At 37.4% G+C, this 14435-nt stretch overlaps 1 protein-coding gene across 1 annotated transcript in view; it reads right to left on the bottom strand.

The window, feature by feature from the left end:
- Window positions 1–9508, bottom strand: part of LOC104163484 (transmembrane protein FAM155A-like) — a 37081-nt gene extending 27573 nt beyond the window's left edge. The window contains exon 1 of the mRNA XM_009702508.1: window positions 9329–9508. Within this exon, the coding sequence (XP_009700810.1) occupies window positions 9329–9508 (180 nt within the window). The remainder of the gene's footprint in view (window positions 1–9328) is intronic.
- Window positions 9509–14435: the final 4927 nt, after the last annotated feature.

The raw sequence follows: 14435 nt of genomic DNA on the forward strand, positions 1-14435 counted from the left end.
TTTGTATTGGTAATGGGATTAGCGCAGCCATATGTTAAGGCAGAGTAGGTCTTCTTTACCGACTTAATTCTCAGCTGCATCAGACCTGTGACCCACTCCTGTGAATTGTAGGCATGGGAGAAGAGACTAATTGGGAATGAGGAGTTAGGAAGCCCTATGTACTTGTTCATTTATAGACTTAAGGTGACTGTGGGGTCTAAACCTGCACCTTTAGATGGCTGTGACCAGCTGGAGCACCAGAAGTACAGTCCATGTTTCTTGCGTGGCATTCCCCCAGCAATGAGTGAAGAAGAAAAAAATGTAGAAAAACATAGAAAATGTAATCAAAATGGTTTAATAAGAAACATTTTTTTTTTTTAACCAAAGGCATCAACGTCTTTTTAGTTAAAGTTAAGCCACAGGTTATTTTTGATGTTTAAATTTCTGTTTGGAACTGTAGATGATTTAAAACTTTTAAACATCTAGCTATTTTTAAGTTTTCACTGTCATTTTGTGATGATTTTTGTTCCTTAATCAAACCCTGTTATGTCTGGAAGCTCTGCTGTGACTCTTTGTCAAAAAATTTCCTAAATACACTCAACATAATAATTGCAGATCTTTCTTTGCTAGCCTGTGACCTAGTTAATTATCCTTTTATAAAGCTGTGTTTCTTCTCATATTGACAGGGTTTACTCTTTTTTTAAATGAAAATACTGTCTTTATGAATATCAAAGACATCTTGGAAAGCCAGCACTGGCAGCACAGTCGGTCAACCTGTGCTGTATACAATGGTATTTTATGGAACATAGAATAGGAAAAGAGCACAGAACCAAATTATTTTTTCTGCGATCAGCTTCTCTTCTTCATGCTAGGAATCTCACCCTTACTAATAACAATCTTTACAACAGCAAGCCTGCATATCTTCTTAAAAAGTTCTCCTTTTTAGCAGAATGAGAAAATAATATATTAAGCTGCTGTGGTCCTTTGCCTTTAAAGTTCTAAATTCCTTCAAGGTTGGTTAATCTTAGAAACCAGCCTCAGACATCCCTTTTTTTTGGTGATTACAGTTCCACTGATTGACATACAGAATCCTTCATCTAAGCTATGAACTAGCTGTGTGACATGATAATTCCTAAAGATCCACTCTCATGAATGCTAACAAGCTGCTTGGAAACTTGGCAAATCTCCCCAGTCTACTTTTTTCCTTCTTAATGACTTATTTATACTAAATTGGTTCCCAATCATCCTGTGTTAGCTGAATTTTATTTTTTTTTTACTTTGTATTTTGCTTTCATTTCTTTTCCTTGTTCACTGGCACTAAATGCACTCATATTTAATTACTGTTTGTTCATAACCTTGTCTAGGGGCCACAATTCCTAGTCAGAATCAGGGCCCGGTCACGCTACTTAGGAATTAACTGCAACAGGCAAAATCCGACACTGAAGCAGACTACTGACAAGTCTAGAGCTGAAGTTTTAAAAATAAAATCTGTTTTCAGTTATCTAGTGTTCATGAATGTTAAAAACCCACAGATCTCATTGACCACAATTGAATTGGTAATTCCTGCTTTCTTAGATAGAAAGCAGCCTTTACATAGTTAAAATGATGTGGGAAAACTCGTCACAGAGGCAGAAGCCCCAGAGATACTGAATTCCCACAAGTTTGTAAAAGTAGATGATTGAACACAGTAAAGAAATATAACTGAGAGAGGCCAAAATACAAACTTAATCCTCACTTACTAAACATCAGATGCCATCCAGGAGTTTAACCCAAGGCATGAAGCTAAGCTTCAATGGTTCTGTTGTTCATGAATATATCTGTCGTTGCTATCGCTGTGGTCTTGACATCGTAATAAAAAACTGCCCTTGTGATGTTAAATAAAAATTCTTTCCACTATTTTTGTTTCCAGAACTGTTACTCTTCAAATAAACAAGCAGTTCCATCATATACAGTCACATTATGCAATGATTTCAGGTATTAGACTGTGCTGTAATCAGAGTTGATTCTGAACAGTTGCGTGGCTCTACCTCATTTTGGAGAATTGTGATCTATTTTGAGAATATTTCTCAGTAAACTCTTCCCTTGGAGGTTACCAGGGCAGGAGCTACGCTCTTCTCTGCCGTTCCTATGTTATCTGGATTAAAGACATTTATGCACTTTTTTCTCATGCCTGTCATAGAGCAATTCTGTCCCATGTTGTATCTCCATGCTCTTTGGACCAGCAGTAACAGGAACAACAATTAAGGAAATAGCTTCTGCATTAATCAATCTTCATGAAAATCCTGTTTGGGGGAAATTTTGGGTTGGAATATCAAAGGATGAAATAAATCCAGAAGATCCATGTGTTTTTGAGGGAGAAGAAAACCTCAGAATATGAGTAAAAAAAAAAGTGGTTCAAACCAGCTTGGAGAGATGTGAATGCATCTCTGTGGGAGACTCCAAATCTGCAAGAGAGATGTGGGCCGTAGGACCTGGTCAGAGGGTCAGTCCAAGTTAAAGACTCCATATGTCCTTCCATATGGCTTTCTGTCTGGTGTGAGTACTGAAACACCGTACCTTTGCCACTCAGTGAGGTATGAAATAGGAGATGGCAAGTTCTGAAGTCTACCGCCAGTACAACAGCTCAGCTGTCTAGGTGTATGTGAAGGATCCCAGAATACACTTCAGAAAGAAAACTTGTTAACCCGGCCGTTCTGACCACTATTTTCTATGTCAATAAAACAGTCTCTGGTGCCAGGAGCTTGTATGAGCTATTGCAAACTGAATAATAAGTAGGATTTGCAAATCCTGTAGGGGTTGGTTTGTGAAGGGTCTTTCATGAACTGAATCTAAACATGTGGTTGTCAAGACCAGAAGTTAATTTTTAATATGCTTTTTAAAGGTATGTTCTGTTAACAGAATTAGACAGAGGGATACAAGAGAGGAGAAAGAAAGGTCTGAGGAAATCTGAAAAATATAGCAGCATATGTGACAAGCTCTCTCTCTTTCCATCAATTCCTTACAGGCATAACTTCAAAATATAGAGATATATTTTCCTACCTCCATTCTACCTAGTTTCATGTCACCTCACTTCTGTTGTCTAAAATACTCCAACTAGAAATAAGGAACAACAAAACAGACTTTGTCCTTTTTGGTATGATAATTTAAAGTTTTAGTTATTTAAGTCTTTACACAATTTTTTATTCTCTCATTTTGAATCTGTTTTGTCAAATATGATTAAATTATTTTTTCATTAATCTCTCTTGATAGGTTTTGTGAAAGGTTGCTGTCTCAAACATCTATCAGCACCAAATATCCTAGGCTGTGGTTCAGCTGTGGGAAAGGGATGCGTAGGTGGAATTCATGCCTTCAGTTTCTAAAAGGAAGTCTTACTCTTTGCTCAAGCAAGGTTGTACTTGTATTGCATGGATGAAGATTATATCTGTTTAAATGTTAATGAAGGTTTACTAACTGGGCACTTCAGGTGCAAGGGTCATCTTTTTCTGTGGTTTCTGTATAATCAATGGAGACACATCGACTCTTACTATGACTCACTTGCTGAAAGACCCTGCCTATCTACCCTAGGGATGAACAGATTGAGAGAGATTATCCTCTGCTACTCTAAACTCCTATATTGGGGGATATAAGTAATTCACATTCTATTGATAAACTGTTACTAATTCTAAAGATAAGAAATAGACTCAAATAAGTAAAGGAAGTTTATTAACACTGATTTAACAGGGGAGTCTTGCTTTACAACATGGAGTGAATGAATCACAGAATGCAATGACATGTCTGTATTTGGGAAATGTGACAATGTCCCTACAAAAAGAAGCTTATGATAGGGAAAATTAGCTAATGTGAAATTTGTGATTTTTTGGGTTTTTTTAAATATGATTGTTCTGTTAAAGAGCATGCATCCGTACAAGCAAGTAGACTTTGTGTTCTGTGGATTTAGGTCTGGACACAGGGGGGAAAAGTGGATACATATTTTTTGTCTGTAAGTTTAACCTCCCGATTAATAGCTCAAAAATGTGTTAGAATTTGGCCAGTACCAATATTACTGGTAAACTCTAATTCCAGAAAGTGCTGTAGCCACAAAATCAGGAACAACATTTTTGGCAGTCAGTTCTGCTTTTGAATTGAACATGACCTGTTAAAAGACAGGCCAAGGACTTTGCAACAAACTGTGCAAAGTAATATCTTGTCAAAATTTGCTATATAATTTCCCCCATCAAGAAGTCCTCTTTGTGAGATGCAGAAATAATTCCACTGTCCATCTTATTCTTGTACAATGAAATGCTGGAACTAGACCAAAGTGGCAGTTCTTTAAAATTAAAGATTAAATAATTACACTTTTATATGCACAAAAAGAATGCTGGAGATAATGTGTTCAGTTTGCATCAGCCAATGACACACATCACAGCATACAGTATCCTGTCACATTCTCTTGTTGTATATAAAAGTCAACCCTGCTATTTATTTTCAATTTAAAATGCATTAATATTAGCTCTATCATGCTGACAAATCTTATAATGAAGACAGTTGATTAATTTATTTTTTTTTCCTGAAGGACAGGCAAAGACAAGCACAAATTTCAATGCAATGATGAACATGTCTCTTATTATTTTATTGGGAAATTAATTCGTTCATCCTGTTATTCATGGCAAAATAGTCTATAAGTAAAGATATGAGGAAGGAGAGATGGGAACTAATTGCATAAGAAAAATTGCTAGGAAATGCTAAAGAAAAGCCAAGAACAATGTTTTTATTTTTATATACTTTGATACCTATGATTAATTCCTTTACGTTATTATTAATTACTTTACCTGTGTTCACCAAATTTTTGTTAGTTTTAAACTGTTTTACACTTCTTAAAGGTTCTACAGTCATAATTATTTAATCTCTTGTTTTACTGAACCACAGAACAAATCACTGGATTGATTGATTGATTGATTTGTATTTCCTTTAGCTAACAAAAGGCAGTGCTCTCATGTAGTGGTGTGTTTTTAAGTATATGCAAAGTCATGTTTTAACATTACCTGTTCCAAACACTCAAAAACCCAGGATTGAGACTGACAGGATTCATCTTCACAAAACAAAGAATCAAATTGAGGATCTGATTTCAACAACAATTTTTGTGAGCAAAAATATAAGGCAATTACTGAATGAAAAGATGCTTTCATTGAAGAAATGGTCACTAGAGGCTATATGATACGGTGATGTTGAAGCATGTCCAGAGAATCATGGAATAGGATCACTGCATAATCCAGGCAGGAAAGGACCTCAGGAGATCTCCAGATCACCATTCTGTTCAAAGCAGGGTCATCTGTGAGATGAGAGAAGGCTGCTCAGGACTTAGTCTTGAACGCGCCCCCCCCCCAAGGATGGAGCCTGCACAACCTCCCTGTCCCACTGCCGGTGGTCCTCATGGGGGAAAAAGTATTTTCTGATAATCTTTTGGAACCTCTTTTGTTTTAAGTTATGTCTGTTTTCTTCTTGCTGTGAAGAGCCCGGATCTGTCTTCTCAATGACCACCCTGTAGATACTGTTATATTGCTGTTAGACCCTCTAAACTTCAGAGATGCTATCACTCAATGTTTGCTCTTTCCTACATATCAGTTAGCAGTCACATTCAGAGAAAGTGTTTGAGGTTTGATAGACATTTAGTCTGATCCATCAGTTTTCTTAGATTTTTCAGAAATTTAAAAAAAAAATAGTATTTTTTCTTCCTTAGATACTGATAAAAAAAGGGCTGAATTCATGTAAGGTAGTTGCAGAAAAGGAGTTTGAGATGATGGAAAGCAAATTTAAATAAATTCACTAAACTCTTCCATAACCTATCAGAAAGACTGCTTTTTAACAAAAGAGGAGATTCTTATCTAGTTAAAGGACTTGATTAATCTTACGTGACTATAAATTCAGATTTCAAATAAAGCATTATATTTTGTGAATTTTGATAGAAATTGTAAGATACGGGAACTGTCACAAGATGTGCTAGACTTCTATAGTCTCTTCCAAAAGTTGTTCCTCCTCTGTTTCCGTAGAAAAGATGAAGGAAAATTTTCAAGTTGGGAAAGTTTCTAAAGAGAAGCCATCAGCGGTAAAAGACAAGCAAGGTTAAAGAGTTTGTTGCTAGCAATCACGTGTTGTATCATGCTGTTACTTTAAAGCATAATGCCATCACAGAAATAAATGATAACTGTTTAATGTTAATAATTTGCAGCACAGTACAACTCAGTATAGACCCTTTACACTTCCAAATTCACAGTTCTCAAAGGCACTGTCAATGCTGGGCAACTCTCACCACCCACAGGGAGACATGAAAAATGTTTGACAAATATGTAAACAGTAGTAGAGACTAAAAGGTCAACAAATGTGAATATGGGAGCCTAATATTAATCCATTAAAGTAATACACATACAGATGAAAAAGGGATCTATTTCTGCTTCATTCACAGTGACTGAACTGCTCCACATCCGCTCAAAAAAGCTTTTTCATAAATAAGCATATATGAGATAAGGCAAGATTTCAAAGCAGAATCTTTCTCTGTTGTTTTCTAATTAAAGACAAGAGTGCTGAGGGCACACAATGTAATTAATTTAAATGAGCACAAGGTGACGGGAAGTAAATTTAGAGAAATCCACTAAATCTTTCTGGAGCTTAGATCAATAATGTATGTTAAATTAATGCTTAATTGTAAATTATTCTTGTGGGTTTACTTTAAACAAAGAATGAGACTTGTCAGGAAATAAATAAGGTATTATTGTTCGGCTTTGAGGACCACACTGTATTCTGGCCATTATCCAGTCATGGGATTGCAACAAACGTGCAGGTGCTGATCAATATCTTCTCATTGAACAGGCCTGAACTAAAGGCGCTGGTTCTCATGTTTGCAGAGGAACTTTTACGTTTCCACAAGGAATATGCAGCATCATTATGCAATATATTCAAATCACTTTTCAGAGTGTGCAAAGGGACATTTGTGTAAAGGCACTCCAGAGACTTGTGCAGTTAGTAAATGTTTTTCTTTGTCCCTTGTACTGTCTCCATTCTGAAGAAGGTCATGTTCAATTTTTCTCCTAAAGTGGCCTGTGCTTTGGCTTATCTCAGCCCTAAAGGATCAGTGGGAAAGCTGAGAGTTAAATCGCCTTTTGTAGTAAAGCTTCAAAGTATAGAACAGGAGCTAGGGAAACAAACTGAAGTTAATCTGTGTCATACATGCCATCTATACCAAATCTGTTTCCACATTGGCTTTTTAATTTGACCACAATGGATTACTTTCAACTCCCAGTACTGTTACGATGCTTCAAAACATTTACTTTTTAAAATATATTATTATTTCTCTGCAGAGCTCTTCTATTTGCACTGCAGCATTTGTTTTTTTTCTTTCACTCACATTTTCTATGCAAGTGCATTTTATACCCGGACGTGATCTCTGGTCAGTCAGTCTCTTACATATTCTGTATTTATTATCTGTGCTTTCAAGTAAAACTGAACAGCTCATGTAGTTGCAGAGCTAAAAAAATGTAAACACTATAAACATATCAGGAAAAGAGCTGTTCATGGAAATCACTATTCTCCTAGATTCAGTAGCTGTTTATGTTCTAAACAGGCCAAACCCAATAAAAGTCAGGACTGGTCATGTCAGCCCAACGAGCAGGAGCCTGGAGGTGTTCCTGGGTGCCTGGCTTCTGGCAAGGGGAAGAAATTAGGGGAAGAAAAGGTTCCCATCTCCCTGCCCATCTGAGGACGGCAGCCTTGCAGGTTTGCCCACTCCCACTCAGCCATGGGTGCTGCCAGAGGGCTGCAGACCCCACTTCTCTGTTATTTGGTGGCACCGCTCCCCTTAACCCCCCCTCTACTCGCCACCAGGGATAAATTACCTGCCCCCAGGTAGCTCAGAGCACTAACCCTCTTCTTTTGGTAATCCGGCAGTCTTCCCTGAGTTGTATAACCCCTGAAAGAGCCCTGTGAGGCCTAGCTTCTGATTAAACCGAAGGGTGATGAAGCAACACCTGCCACAGGCCACCGCAGTGTCCCCCCGCAGGTGGCCCACCCTCCGGCAGCTGCAGGCCTCTGGCTTTTCCTCTGCAAGTTTTAGCATTTCACAGGTGGACTGGGGCACCCATTTCTGTCAGAAAGAGCTCTGTCCTTTTTAAAGCATGTGTCTGTATTCCTGTCAGCTTCCCTGGGATTTATGCTCACTGATCTGCATGACTAGCAATGCTGCTTCCATCATTTCACAAGAAGCCTATTCATAAGCCAGGTTTTCCACTGATTAAAAAGGAAACTTGTTGAAGTTGTAGGATATTGCAGTGTAACGCAGAACAATTCTTAAATCACTCGGTGTCCATGTGCAATGTAACTCCACTGTCACATTGGGAAAGTAAGTTTCTTGCCAGTGCTTGGCCTCACTCAGTTTCCTAAGTGTCAACCATTTGGGCACAGATAGGTTGCTTAAAGAAGTCTTATAAAGTCTGAAGAGAAGCTGCTTGCTATTTATGCCATAAAGTGCTTTTGCAGCTCTGAGGAGCTGAAATGTGACCTGTTTGTTCCACTGCCGTGCACAGCAGCACACATGAGAAATCAGCCAAGAGAAACTTAAAAGGAAATATTGAGCTGCTCTCTGTCTTTTTAAGCACTCTAATCTCTTAATAAGAGTTGGCAGGTGCTAACGGTTTTGTGCTGATTTCTTTCTCCTTTTTTGGTTATCTCAGTTCTGTGGAGGTAGATTTGTTTTCTGGGTTCAATAAGCACCCCTTCACCTGCCTTGAAATGGAACTGCAGGCCTTTTGATAAATAGATTAAAAGGTTATCTAATTTCACTGTTGCTTCTGCAAGTATCTTTGTTTTCTCTGATGAAACACTCTTTTGTAGATTTCTGGGGCAGTAACCTCCATGGATCATAATAAATGTTCCTACTCCTCCCACAGCAAAAACAAATCGGGATGGAAAGGAAAGGCTTTGCCTTAATTCTTCAGCAAAGACATTGAAAGCAGTGCTGAACAACAGGACTCTCTTCTGTGCTGATTTCAACAGGTCCCCAGAAAAAATTACAATGCCAAATTAACCCCTCACTGATGCCATTAACAGAGATTCACCAGATGTATATCGAAGCACGAAGGAATACAAAGTGATGGGAAGCGCCGGTGCCTTTAGCAAATAAACAGCCACGTCTGAGACAAGCCCTACGTAAGTGGAAAGATGTGGTAAAATTCTGGTCTCTAACTTGAACAGGTTTAAGGTGGTTTAAACATTGGATACAAAAAGTAAGCAACCTGGTTAGAGCACTCCTACACTTTAGGAAAAAGCTAGCTTTTGAGATAGGAATTTGCAGAGGGGGACACAGAGCTGCAGCATGCCATACCTGACAAAGCATGAGCTCCGTGAAGCGCAGCAGGAAAGGAACGCTGCTGTTGCACTTGCCTCTGTATGTGGCACTAAGCTCCAGAGCACGATTAGGGATACGATTTTGCCATGGCATGAGTTGCTCCTGGGAGACACCGCTGAGGCACACACCGCAGCCCCTGGGAGGGAACAGGGACATTAGCTCTCTGAGCAATAACCCCAAGGAGACAACGTGGGCCATCTGCAAATGCATTCTGTGCTGTGCTGCTGCTGTTGGTCTGAGACAGGCACAGCTGGTAATGTTTCCGTAGATACTGCTCTGTTTTTTCCTGGCATACCTCCTTTCGATGCACTGAAAAACCGCTTTGCCAAATAACAGCCACAGACATCATGCACATGTAAATCTATTGACTTAAGAGGGATTCAAGTTAAGTGTGTACCTGAGGGCCTTTCTAAATCAAGGCTGAAGCACGTGCTGTGAATGGGAATAGTCTCTCACACAACTTTCCCTGTGCTTTGTATAAAATAGTCCTATTCCCTGCAGTTTTGCAGATTCGTCTGTTTTCTGCATCCATTCATTGTCTGAAAAGACTGTTAAGCAAGAGAGCAAGCCTGATGACAGTGTAAACAACGCCAATATTACAAAAGATAGCCTCTGTTCTGCAAAGTAAAAAATCAGGACCAAATCACACCAACTGGCTCACATCCATGCTGCTCAGAGCTTATTTAACCCTTGTGTTACACTTAAATATTTACAGCAGTTCAAAGGCAGAGCTGAGGAGACAACTAACTACTAAGCAGCGTAGATAATTAGGATCCACAGCTTTCTCTCTTGCTCTTTTTCTTTTCTGGCTTTCTTCTGTAAGTATCAGATATTCTGTGTTTTTCTTATGCCCTTAGAAAACATCTGCAATCCTTGTGATTTTCAGGTGTTACATTCTAAGTCTGGGCATAACTTGGTAGCATGTATCAGTCAGTATGTGAGACATTTTGTATAACTTGCTGAAATGCAATTGCACTCTAGATTCAGCTTTGGAGTTAAACACAGTCGTCCTTGGCTTCTGCAGTGCTCAGTGAGTTAAAATATGAGACACTCAGAGAAACAACAAAAAATCAAGGATATCTTCATATAATGTCACAGAAGCTCAGGACAATACAAACAGCAGAGCACTTGAAAGCAGCCAAAGCAAGCACTCTAAATATATACATATGTATTCAGAAAAGTACTTTAATAAACAGCCACGGAAAAAAAATGTTACAGTAGGAAAAGAAAAAAAAAAGTTGTTACAAATTCAGGGACATTTACGGGACAGTCATTTCTTGAGGTCATGAATGTAATCAAAGCCTACTACCATGTCAGCAAAGAATTTGCACAAGTACTTTTTACCACATCATTCTTTTGTACAATGTGAAGGAAAAGCCTTTCAGGATCATGAACTAAAAAATAAACAAATACCTAACTTCTACAAGGACAAGGACAATGAGAACAGGACACACAGTTCTTGTGAATCTTATGCTAATATGTTTTTTTGACAATAAAATAGCGATTTCTGGCTATTCTGTAACTTCTGCTATTTTTCTATTTTTACAAAAGCATGTTTTTCATATTAGTTTTAATTAAATTATATACAATGAACAGAGTCTACAATAGACTTACGGGGATTTAAGAAGGAGGCAAGGTGGGAGATCTTCCTTTCTCCCTACTTGCGTATTTGGTTACGTCTTAACTCACATAGGCTTGAGGCATACCGAAGGGAAAACTGGGACAATTGCCTATTCTCTTCAAGCCCAAAAGCGGCTCTAAAAATGTTCAGTCATGAAATTTGTTGATATTTTTCCTTCTGAAATAATCTACAGCTTTGAGAAATAAAAAAATACAAGAAAAATGGGAATAATTTTGGAACTAATAATGTGTATTCTGTAAGTAAGCATTTGAGTGTATTTCTCTGTTATGATTTTGTGGAAATTATATGTGTAGGGGAAAATAAAGATGAGAAAAGACAACCACTCTGTCACTATGACCGATATGTTATCCAAATCAATTTTAAATGGAAAATATTATGATTTCTAGAGTTTTGTGAAAGCTAGCAATTTTTGTAATCCTAGCAGAGCAATATTCTCTTTTCCAAATGCATGCTTTAAGGAAATTTTGTTGAATGCTCTGTGGAGAGGAGGAGAACCATGTGGAAATTGTTTTCTAATTATTTCAATTTTTTCTGTGCACCCTGGGGTACCCACTGACTTTGGTTAATGTAAAACATCAGATAGTATGGATTTGCTCATCAGCTGAAGTAGTAGAACTATAAATCAGCTAAGGCTCTGGTATTATAATTTATTTAGGCATCTTAAGAAGAAAAGCCCTGTTGATGCCCTATGACTTTGGGGCATAAGTGAAACCAGAATTCAGACCAGGAAAGACATTATACAATTGGAATACTAATGTTTCCAAGAGCACTGATATTTCCAAAAGATGCTACATCAGGGGTGTGGTCTAGCACAAGACGACCCAGATCCACACTCTTGCTGAGTAATGAAGCATCCAAATCACAGACCATTTAGCCTACGCTGGGACTTCTAAGAAGCAGCAAGAAAATGACCCATTCACACATTTCCTCACTGAAGTTTTTTCTTTGTTTGTGTGTTTGTTTCCAGTGTTTTAGCATTGACATAATCAGTAGGTTACTTCATGTAACCCTGAACAACCAGAAGATTTGGATACTGGTTTTAAAATACTTAAAATATATTTTTTCATAAGAACTTCATGTGATATAAAAACTTTCATCATGCCATCACACCTTGATATTATTTTTATATCTCTTCTTAAGTCATTATTGTCTGCTTAAATTTAAGAGTTGACATATATCTTTGGCCATCTTGGTGTGTGAGAACTAGTTAACTGAAATTAATAGTAAAAAGGAATAGTAAACTTCACAGTACAGGGTGTATTAAATTAATTTGCTGAAACTATAAATAGCCTATGATGTCAATCTGTCAATAGGTAATGCTCAGAATCAGGTGAGAATCAGTTTATTTCATATGTGATGTGTAAGAGAAGAAAAAGAGAAAGCAGCTGTGGAAGAGTATTGTGCTTGGATGGATTATGGAATCCAAGAGACATTGAAGTACCCGGTAAAAAAGACCAAAGAAACCCAAGAATTTCACATTTGAGTCTACAAACTGACTTGTACAGAAGTACCACTGAAGGAAAAATATCTCTAGAATTTCCAACTCGTATAATTATCTTGAAACATTTTCCCAATGAAGTGTTATCCTGAATAAGTCAGATATAAGGAAAGTCCTCCACTGAAAATGAAAGCAGAAGATTTGATATGCTTTGAAACTTGAAAAATACAGCAACAGAAGCTCTGATCAGTATATAACATCATATAATTGAAGAAAAACAAAGTAAATAATTTATTCCAAAAAAAATCCAGGAGACACTGATACGATGCTATAACAAAACTAAAAAGATAGAAATTAAATTTAACCAGGAAATCTCAGCAAATTGATATTGATCAAAATTCTAGGACTAAGCAAATAAATTATTTTCTTATTTAATAGGGAGAAGAGTAGCTTGGGTGAACATTAGCAAAATTTTAATGACTAATGTTGCCAGACTACATCGTAAACTAAAATTCCTCTGTTAGTGTAAACACCAACATATAAGCAGGTCATTCTAGGCTTCCTGTTACAGTCAATGAAAAGAAATACATATTCATGAAATATGATTCATGTCCTCTATGTAGGAAGTATAAAAGAGGTAAGGTGTAGATGTCCTTGGCCCAGAGTCTTTTCTGAATGAGTTCCTCTAATTCACAATTATTGTGTCAGCCGATGTGCACATCCAACTGGACGAGTACAAACTTGAAGTTTAGACGTAGAACGGCGGACCTTCAGGTTGGTCAAACATGCCACTTTTTTAGTCTTTTGTTTTTGATGGATAAGATAAGACATGTCCTACAGTAGCCGGAGATACATGCAATGAAAAGATGTTCCACTATGTTGAAGGTAAAGAATGTGTGATTCTGACTTTATTAAAATTATATATATTAATTTACATCTATGCACATAGCTTTTTAGTTGTCTGCAGGCTCTGTTGGCAAAGGGGTTTCCAGTATAGTAATCTCCCTTCTAGTCCATGTGAGAAGTACTGATTCAAATACTGTTCCTTCAACTGAAGACTATATGTAAAAAAACAGACTCAGAAACTTTTCTGGATTCAGTATTCCCCACACATTGAAATTATGTTCTGACTATATTACCATCATAGGATGTGGATATGCTCAAGGAGAAACCTCTACTTTCTCTTATAAGACATTCTGGCTTCCCCTCAAAGAAACCTATGCACATATGGTGTTTTACAGTGTGGTCTCTCTGGTCCCTAACCTCAGTGCAAATGTTGTATTCCTCAGGAGATAACTGTGGAAAGCAATTTCTCTTTGCTCTTCTGAGATTTTTCAGAACCCTTGAACCTGTAACGAAGGAGGTTGAAGGAAACCTGAAGGTTTTTGCTTACAAGGAGGTTTCAAGCAAACTATTCTGTCAATGAAAGCTTTTATTCTCTACAACTCTTTTCTTAGCAGTACCCTTAGAACTATGGAGATCTACAGAGCATTTATTATTCTATCATATTAAATAGCAAGAATGTAAGTCGAAGTATGTCATATTATCCAAAATCTCCTTCAAAAATCAAGAAGTAGTTGCAAGTACTGGTAGTACATCTTTTTCCTGGGATGTACTGTCTAAAAGGAAGCTGTGTTTCCTGGAAAATAAATTTTCAGTATAACCACAATTTCTTATACCTGTAACAAGTTGGACAATTTGGAATATGTTATGCCAGAATATCTCTGCTGCTAAAATGACTGTTAATGTAAAGACTAATAAAAGGAGATTACTGAGCATCCCCAATGCTGTTGTGCTTCTGAATTACACGGTTTTACAGTCTTCTTCATTAGATTCTACATTTCTCAAAGTAAAACATATAATTTCATCATTTTCACAAGCAAAACTTAAGATTGCATAGATTAATGAAAATGACACAATGAAGCAGTTAGCTGTGTTCGGCCTATGAGACTACTTGTATGCGTGAATTTAAAAACCTCTGCAGTTTTGCCTGTAGATGTCTT

Source organism: Cariama cristata, unplaced genomic scaffold (genome assembly GCF_000690535.1).
Source record: "Cariama cristata isolate BGI_N322 unplaced genomic scaffold, ASM69053v1 scaffold12346, whole genome shotgun sequence".
Taxonomy (NCBI): Eukaryota; Metazoa; Chordata; class Aves; order Cariamiformes; family Cariamidae; genus Cariama; species Cariama cristata.